General features: G+C 44.1%; 1 protein-coding gene across 3 annotated transcripts in view; it reads left to right on the plus strand.

The window, feature by feature from the left end:
- Positions 1-8,015, plus strand: part of LOC308326732 (relaxin receptor 1-like) — a 98,541-nt gene extending 90,526 nt beyond the window's left edge. The window contains exons 18-21 of one of the 3 annotated variants that reach the window (XM_080779736.1): positions 1,612-1,707; positions 3,268-3,436; positions 6,097-6,315; positions 6,568-8,015. In XM_080779736.1, the coding sequence (XP_080635862.1) occupies positions 1,612-1,707; positions 3,268-3,436; positions 6,097-6,315; positions 6,568-6,797 (714 nt within the window). In that variant the 3' untranslated portion in view covers positions 6,798-8,015. Of the gene's footprint in view, positions 1-1,611; positions 1,708-3,267; positions 3,437-6,096; positions 6,316-6,530 lie in introns of all 3 variants that reach the window. The other 2 variants (XM_080779737.1, XM_080779738.1) reach the window with 2 other exon arrangements.
- Positions 8,016-10,055: the final 2,040 nt, after the last annotated feature.

Below are 10,055 nucleotides of genomic sequence, written 5' to 3' on the forward strand. Positions count from 1 at the left end.
TTCATTTTGTATTCATCCTTAGGACCCCAAATCACACCGTGGAAAGCATAAGTGTCTATTTCAAACAAAGTGTTTTTTGACTGGGGGGTCAGCAGGAATTGCCTGTCATAATTTGACCCCCCAGTATTAGGATGTATTAGGATGTTGATATTCATTCATCAGCCAACACTCCCCCACTCACAGGTAGTCGTCCCCCCCCTCCTCCTCCCAGCCAACACTCGCCACTGACAGGTAGTTACCACCCCTTTTGATTTACATCAAAAGGGCATGTGAGCTCAAACCCACAATTCAACATTTTGGTTTTAAGATGTTTATATTAATTTTGTATTCATCCTTAGGACTCCAAATCACACCTTGGAAAGCATAAGTGTCTATTTCAAACAAAGTGTCATATTTTGACAGCAGGAATTGCCTGTCATAATTTGACCCCCCCAGTATTAGGATGTATTAGGACGTTGATATTCAGGACGTATAGGGCCTTAGTCCTACTCCTCCTCCCAACCAACACTCCCCACTGACAGGTAGTTACCACTGCGGTAAATAAAATAAAAAAACTCTTGTATGTAGCACAATCCATTCTACTGCAGCTGTTCCATCCTGTGTGTAAGAATACATTGAACTCTGTGTACAAAGTGTCACCAAATGTACTCCTCCGAGTCCTCTTGGCTACATTTTGTACACTCTAAGGGCCAGCCTATACACTGGGGACGGAACGGAACCGCACCGTGGGCGGAGCGGAAGCAGCTATAGGTGGCTCAGGCTGCACCGAAAATGCGTCCGTCCTGCGGGGAGTTCTGTATTTATTTATTTCCCCCTCTGAACTTGAAGGCGAGGCATGGGGCTGCGTAACCTCCGCAAAACGGAGCGGAGATATTCTGTCCCCCAGTGTAGCCCGTCTCTGCCGGGCGGAAACCTCATTATGTCCAAGACTGTGCATTTTCGGGATTCAAATTCGCTTCACAGTATGATTGATCAAGTAGTGCATTCATTTATGGGAGAAAATAATTGCCAATATTGCAAGACAGAATTGCTTTGAACAAAAGTTAGAATATGGAGTTAAGAGGTTTCTGCCCGACGGTAACGGTATAGGTATTGTATGTTGTGTATGTTCCACTGTCCAGTGGTGGAAAACAACTAAGTAAATGTATTTAAGTAATGTACTTGAGGTATTTGTACTTCCTCGAGTATTTCCAATTTCCAATACTTTTACATTTACTACACTATACATCTCGGATCCAAACATTGTACTTTTAATCCACTACATTTATTTGAAAACTTTTGTTAGTTACTTTGTAGATTTCTATTATTATTACAAAGCAATGCATGTATACATCAACCACTTCAGCCCTATACATTTCGGCCATTTGAAAATAGCCAATTTACAAGCTCACAATGCATTGTGAGCTTGTAGATATGCAATTTCCAAAATATTTTTATACATTTAAAACTTGAAATGGGACATTCTTCGTAATTATTACTTTTACTTTTGGTACTTAAAGTACATTTAGATACCAATACTTTTACTCAAGTACAATTAATTTATTTCTACATTGCAGTATCGATACTTTTACTTAAGTAAAAAACATGTGAGTACTTTTTCTGCCACTGCAGGTGTCCGTGCTCCTCCTGACCTACCTGACCTTGGAGAAGTTTCTGGTCATCGTCTTTCCCTTCAGCAACCTCCGTCCCAGCAAACGACAGACTGTGGTGAGTCATGCTGTAGGGATGCAACAATATTGTCGTATTAACAAAAATATCTCAATATTGAGCACCCTGCCATTTAGCTTAACTTAGCTAGCTTAGCTTTAGTCGACCAGTGCTGCAGCCCAACTCTAGCACCAAGAAGCTAAAGTGGCTCACAGCCTCACACATGCATAAGTAAGTCTTGCCAAGCCCTGAGGTCCATAGGGCAGAAGCCTATCTCCTGTTTCCTTAGCACGAGTCAGCTTGATGTATACAAGTACACCCGGACATGACGTTAGTATATCATACGGACTTTCCCCCAATCCAACCCTTGATGTCAAGCAGGGAGGCATGTTATGACCCGGCCAGGTATCGAACCCTGACCTCCCAGTCTTAGGACGACAAATTTGCCTTAGGACAAATTAGCCTAAGCATACTTTTGTCTGAGCACGTCATAACAATAACAATAATAATAAAGTGAACATTTGGAACGTAATTTATTTTAAATATTGTGATTAATATTATATCACAATATGTTACGACATTACTCATAAGTTAATTTATTAATAGCCAAGTGCCAGCAGACTCGAATTGCACCAAATGCCAGGCTGTGGGCTGTCCACTAGCCATTCAGCCCCTGGAATGCATCGGGCGGTAGGGGAGGGAAGAGCGACCTCTGTATCTGCACTTACGGTATACTCTACAGTACTGGTTGGTCCGGTCACCTGAACAGCAGGGAGAAGAACTCTACAGTACTGGTTGGTCCGGTCACCTGAACAGCAGGGAGGAGAACTAGGCCATCCTGTTACATCCTTGCGGTGAAGCTCCTCTCTGTCAGGGGAAAATATAGAGGCTGATGACTTAATGTGTACCGGCGGCGACAAGCCCTCCCACTAGACCAAAATAGGGACCAGCTGAGACACACAAAATGCTACATTTGGGACGAAGTGGTAAAAAGAATTGCTAGAGAAGCTGTATCTTGCCTGTGTATTTTTGGTTTTTCGTCGTAAACCTACAATCTTCTCTGGCAAACTGGTCAGTGAATAGGAACACCCTGCATGGACCCCTGACATATGCAGCCCGAACCAGGAACCCCTTGAAAATCTGTGCAATCCAGTTCATGTATTCCAGTTATTAATACTATTTGTAATCCAGTTTGTATCCTATTTAATCCAGTTTGTAATTCTATGTAATCCAGTTTTATGCTATGAATAAACTCCTGTTTGCTCATAGGAGAGAGAACCAATGTGGAACAATTACGGCGCAGGTTAGGTGTAGATGTGGTCAACAAAGTGTAGTATAGTGTGCACACTTACCGATACTTTGATATTAGTCTAGCTCTGTAGGTGAAATGTTACCATTATGTTTACCAGTGATGGAATATGACCTTCCCACATGGTTTAAAAAGAAAACGTAAACTGACCTACTGAGGTATTTGATGGATGAATGGTCAAAGTTGTGTTGTTAATAATTTTTAATTGTAACACCAGAACCACCCTTACATTAGATAGATAGATAGATAGATAGATGGCTCTCTTTCCTCTTCCACCAGAGCTAAACAGTTTACTGTTATCCTCCTATCAGATTGTCCTGCTCTCCATCTGGGTGGCGGGCTTCATCATTGCTGTCGTACCCCTCCTGAACGAGGACTGGTTTGGGAACTACTACGGACGCAACGGGGTATGCTTTCCTCTGCACTCCGCCCGAGAAGAGAAGCCTATTGCCAAGGGTTACTCCATAGGAATATTCCTGGGTAATTTGAATTGATACAAATCCATCATTGCTTCAATGTTAACAGTCCAGTCATTGGTTATCAAACCACTGTTTAATTTCAAGGACCCCCGAGGGGTCCATTGGTTTCCATTTGTACACTTGCAGAGAGCCCTTGCAGACCTGTAAGTGTCCCTGCACTCCACTTGGAGAACCACCACTGCAGACCTTTCCTGACCAAAAGTCTGCCTCCCTCTTGAATGCTCCACTGCAGCCACCAGGCGTCAACGCAGAGAATGTTCCCTTTTTAATCAATGAATGGTGCTCCACTGCTGACGTTGCCTTGTGTTCGATGGCAGCATCCAACCTCATAATTCACCCTGGTTAATGTTTTGATGCCAAATGCAACGCAACACAGTGGGTGGAGCTTTGACCTTATGCTGCCCGTGCGTGCGTGCATGTTCACTCACAGTCACACTCGGGTCTATCTTTAAGGCAATACAGCAGGGGCAACCATCTCACTTACTTACTGCAAACATTGAATAAGTCAATAGTTTTACATGAGTAATGAAGGCATAATAAAGTCTTATTCACATCAGACAATGCAAAAACATTCCATGGGGCTTTTAAAATACTACTGAAGCTACTTGGTTTAAAAAAAAAAAAGAAAGAAGACAGATTCTCAGTTATCAAGATAAGAAGTTTATTTGATAGGACAGCACCACACTGAATACATATAATATTCTTCAAACCACCAGGCACACCAAACAGACACAGGGGATAAGACAAACTCTCAGCACTGTGAATGTTAAGAAGGCTGCGCCGCCGGCCTGATGACATCCAAGGATGCTTGATAAGCAGCTGCACTCATCATTGGCTTGCTGAGACATGTCTACTGGCATCTTCATTCTGTCCCTGCATGTCCCAGGAATACTGTACCTACAGTACCTGTCTGGAATCTGCTCTGATCACATACCACTGCACCTTGTGCACAAACAAACTAGCACCAGCTGTCTGAATCGTTAGGGATCTGTGGCACTCACACCATTTTAACATGCAATGCGAGAGTGCGGAGTAGCCAATACCGACTCGGGACCTGCTGCCCTCCACACTTCTTGTCAGCAGGATCTGCAGGCACTGCAGTCTATTGACTCCACTGTGGTGCCGCAGCGTGTATATGTAGGTGGCGAGCCTCTTTCCCCTCCTAGCTGTGCCTTGGCTTGGCTCCAACAGTGCCAGTTTGCTGACCTCATTCTTCTCTCACTGACCTTGTCTGTGACACGCGAAACCCGTTGAGGTCCATTTGTGGTGCCATAACTGCCATAGTGTTTAGTCACTATTCATTCAGACGTCCACACTCTCCTCATCCCGTGCAAGGCATTCCATTAAGTGCCCTCCAGACCTACAGATCCTGTCCGGACAAAGCAGTCGAGGCACCACTGTATTCTGAGGGCATGTACTGTAGTCTGTGGTAATGGTCTATATTGGTCAGTAAACAGAATGGTTGAGCTTTAGCTGTCAAACTATATAATCATTGGTGTGCGGTTGTAAAAGTACAATTTGTGTAGATTATTAATAGGTAGGTAGATAAGATTATAGGACTTTAATATTATGTTGGATAGGTTAGTGTTTGAAACTGAAGATTGGGTTTAGATTGATTGTGTTTTAAAACCACACACTTGTAAAAACTTGAAACAGGTTTCATCCCCTAGACTGCAGTTGTTTTGCTTGTTGAGATGAGTCAACTCTAAGCTAATTGGCAGAATGGAGCAGACAAAATCTAAAACATCAAAATACTTTGATGCCAGCTGTTCAGCAGTAGACTAGATAGCTCTCCGGTGTCAAATGCACAGCCCAGAAAATAATTGGACTCCCCCTGTGCTCAACGGAAGACACTCCAGATCACGCTATCCTTAGAATGCAACAACAAGAGTGCAGGCAGCGCAAGGTGAAAAGCTATATGGGGAGGCCTGGAGGGTCATCATCGAGACGACTGGGCGTGGTTGACGGGTTGAGCGTCACAGCCCTGGAGAGAGGGTGACGACCTGGTCCAACCACTTCCAAAGGAACAACAGCGGATTGGAGCTGAGGAGAATACACCAGCATTCCTCGAACCTGCACATCAATGATGGTCCATTCACAGCCAGTGAGCTTGCCAGAGCGAAATCCACAGTGAGAGAGGGCACTGGGCCGGATGGCATACACCCAGTGGTCTTAAATTGTGACAAAGCTGTGAACATATTTTCTAATGCAACTATACAGCACTATACAGTATGTTCAGTGCTGTGTGAAGGAAGAGTTGACTCTTGGCCACTATTCCGAGAAATTCCTCCCACCGCGTCGGAGAGGGCCGAGCCGAACCACACATATATTCTATCCTACGTGACCCCATTAAAATGCATTGAAAATGGCTGTGGGAATTTCATTATTGTCCACCCCAGGCTGAAGGCATGGGGAGGGAGTATGTTTTATTTTATTGGAATTGTGCCCAGGGCGACTGTTTTGAGGCGAGCATTCTGATATTCATAAATATACACTAGTCTGGAACTGTATCCAAATAATCAAAAAGTGTGTGTGTGTGTGTGTGTGTGTGTGTGTGTGTGTGTGTGTGTGTGTGTGTGTGTGTGTGTGTGTGTGTGTGTGTGTGTGTGTGTGTGTGTGTGTGTGTGTGTGTGTGTGTGCGTGTGTGCGTGCGTCATGCAGGCCTGAACCTGCTGGCGTTCCTGGTGATCGTGGTGTCCTACTCCAGCATGTTCTTCTCCATCTATAAGACGGGCATGAACGTGACAGACGTGAGGAGCAGGCTGCACAGAGACGTAGCTATAGCCAAGAGGTTCTTCTTCATTGTCTTCTCTGACGCCCTCTGCTGGATACCCATATTCCTGGTCAAAGTGCTCTCACTGCTGGAAGTGGAGATCCCCGGTGAGTACACTATTATATCATAGACACGCTGCTGCTGCTGCTACCTCCGGATGCAGCAGGGACTTTTATTTTGAAGACCCCAAAATTCACCCCAAAATTAACCAGAAGCAAAATCTCCTAAAGCTAATGTAGCATACCGTCTTTTTATAAGTCATCAGAAGTGTTAATTCATAATTGATTAAGTGTTAATTACGTGTATGAATTTGCCTGCTCAGGTAAAGTGTGACCACTCCCCGTTCTCCTGCCATGCAGGCACCATCTCCAGCTGGGTGGTGATCTTCATCCTGCCCATCAACAGCGCCCTGAACCCCATCCTGTACAGTCTGACCACCACCTTCTTCAGGGAGCAGGTGGAGGTGCTGTTCTGTCGCTGGCAGAGGAGCCTCTGGTCCAAGAAGGAGAACCGCAAGAGCATCACCTCCAACACCATCTTTACGGAGATGTCGCGCAAAGCCTCCGGCCAGCAGTCGCTGTACGGCTAAGCGTCTCTCACTGACTCGGACCCCCGCTGCGGATGCATGGCGGAGGGTGAAACCCCAACACCCACTGTGCAGTCTGGAGGTGGATGTAACGGACCGCTTTATCAACTTTCAACATATCTTCGTATATTTGCTCCTCCTGCTTATGAAAAGATGGTACCATTTTTGTCTAGTAGGTCTGGAAGACAGAGGATACGAGTGTGGAGTGGAACGGGGAGATTTTTAATTTAGCACTGAGCGGGTTTTAAATGTCAGAGCTTGCTTCGGAGCGAGGAAACGAAGGTGAGCGCTGAGTGGGGAGGAGCGGGGTGTGGGCGGTGAGCGGGACAAAAGCCTGGAGTGAAGAGCGGGTTTTACCCCCACTCCGCTCCGCTTACATGACTGAATTATCCACAGCCCTTATCTGAGACACAGAGTAGACAGAAATGGTGCCATTATATATTGAGCATTTGTTAGGACCAATTATATGAACATAGGTTGAAAACGAGTGAAGTGGTCCTGAGCCAAAAATTGGTCTCTTCTTCAAGTAAAAAGGATTCTGCATATCATCGTATTGCGGTTTACTTTACGTATGTCGCATCGCACACCTCGTCAGATTCTGTCTTAAAAGATGATCTGATCTGCGCAGAATATTCAGAAGCAGATCTGCCTGCTTGGACTCCGGCAGAAACCTTTCATTCACCGTTTCTGCAGTGGAATGACTTGGCGTAGGACGTAGGTTCCTACGGACACTGAGACTCGAAAATGTTAAAACAATGTTAAGATGTTTCTACAAGCTTTATCGGAGAGAAGAACAAGAAAAGGTTGGTGACAGGTGAATCATGATTGGCTAAAACCGCACACTGTATTTGTGGCCTTAGTGCCTTGTATTATTTAATTATTATTATTTATTATTATTAGTATTATTATTAGTAGTAGTATCTCATCCTGATGAGATCAGGATGAGATTAAATACGTCGCCCTCAAATATACCGTTTTGCTAATAACAGCTAGTTTGTTCAGTCTTATCCATCTCTGTAACAATGTGTGACATTCATGCCAGAGAGTTTCATGTACAAAGTGCTTCATTCCACGTGCCACAGAGACGATGATCATTGCGTATTACTGTTACATAATGGTGTTTTATTTCTTCCATTATATAAGCTACGTTTAAGTTGTTAAAAAGCTGCATGTCTGTCGACATCCAACAGCTTATTGAAAATACTGACTTTGACTTGTCTTTGTCACCACCCACTTGCACCCCCCCACCACATGGCAGCACCCCCCCCCCACCACGTGCCAGCACCCCCCCCCCCCCCCCCCCCCACGTGCCAGCACACACCCCCACCACGTGCCAGCACACACCCCCCCCACCACGTGCCAGCACCCCCCGACCCCAACATCTTCCAAAGTGCTAATTTCTCTACATGTCTGTTTGCTGTGCTTCAGAATAACAATGATGCTGTAATTAAGGCAAATTACCAAACAAGATGCGTGGATTGCATAGATTATCACTACTATCACACTTTGCAATTCAGTGCTAAATCAAGCTACTGTACAATACATGGCCCTAATACGTTTGTGTCTGTTCCCCCTTTTGGCAGAAGTGATTCATATCCAATCTTATTTGCAGGGCCCGATACCGATATATTACATTATTATATTTATATTGAACTCATTGCTTATTTTTTCATTTGTTTCGATAGTGAAAGATGGTGAGCCGTGAGCGCCCCTCCCCACCAACAGCTGACACTCTTAAGAGACAGAGACAGGCCCAATGGCTTTGATATGGCATGTTTATGGCCCATATGTGGCCGATTCCGATATGCTACCGATTATATTGTGCGTCTCTAGAAATAATACACCAGCAAGAGATCCTCACACAATAAGTAATGAGTCGCGGAAATAGTTACGAAATAATGCCACTGCATCTTTAATCCTCATGCCTAATTGAGGTCTTATGAAGATGTGACATGTTTTATCATGAACATTAGTGAGGACCAATTTTATGCAAGATAGGTTGAAAAGTGGTGAAGTGGTCCTTTAATACAGATCAGTAAATTATTGACATAGAATAGATCATTCAGTAATCTACAAAAGACAAACGAATCCTGGAAGTTTATTTACTAAAATGTATATGCCATAGGGCAGGCAATATTAATGTTACAAGACAGCCAAACAAGATGCAATTTCTGCTGTGGTTTCTGATTAGAACTTTAGGTGCTAAATAAGGTACAGTACATACTAATTGTTGTGAAAGAGAAAGAAAGAGATGCAGATAGGTGACGGCCTGGCAGAAAGAAAAGAGCCCTGTCAGTAAGTTGACGAAGACATGGTCCTACACATCCTATTGAAGACATGGTCCTACACATCCTATTGAAGACATGGTCCTACACATCCTATTGAAGACATGGTCCTACACATCCTATTGAAGACATGGTCCTACACATCCTATTGAAGACATGGTCCTACACATCCTATCGAAGACATGGTCCTACACATCCTATTGAAGACATGGTCCTACACATCCTATTGAAGACATGGTCCTACACATCCTATCGAAGACATGGTCCTACACATCCTATTGAAGACATGGTCCTACACATCCTATTGAAGACATGGTCCTACACATCCTATTGCCGTTACACATCAGGTGACGAGAACAGGCCTTTGATGGACAGGGGTACGTCTCTCAAGTAGCGTTCTGGGCTGTTCATTGCTTGGTCTTTATTGTCGTCTGTTGGAACACTTTTCTTCACACCCCTAGAGTGGCAGGTAAATCTCCACTGCAACAACAGCCATCTTTCAATGATTGATAATCTTCACGAAAGAGAGGAGTGTATAGGTGCAGGAGTCCTTGGTGAGATATTGTTGATTAATTTATTTAGACTACAGCGAGTTCATCTCACACCAAATTAACATCCAAATAGAATGTTGATGCTCTCTCTCTCTCTCTCTCTCTCTCTCTCTCTCTCTCTCTCTCTCTCTCTCTCTCTCGACTTTCTTCTGTTGTGATGGAATTCGGCACAACTTTGATTATTTTGCAGTAGATGAAATCAATATTGAATGACTGGAAAATGTCAACGACTCTTGAAAAGCTCACACAGTAGGAAAAATAAGAATCACTTTTTTAATATGAATAATAACTATCATATGAAACAAACTCAGTCTGTGTTCCATGTTGCATGAAATATATGAAGGTCCAGGTGGTCATATGCTATGTGGTTGGTTGGAAGCAGATCTCTACTATAGTGACGGGGAGAGATCTGGGGTCAGCCCAGC

Source organism: Protomyctophum bolini (assembly GCF_963924005.1).
Source record: "Protomyctophum bolini genome assembly, chromosome: 13".
NCBI lineage: Eukaryota > Metazoa > Chordata > Actinopteri > Myctophiformes > Myctophidae > Protomyctophum > Protomyctophum bolini.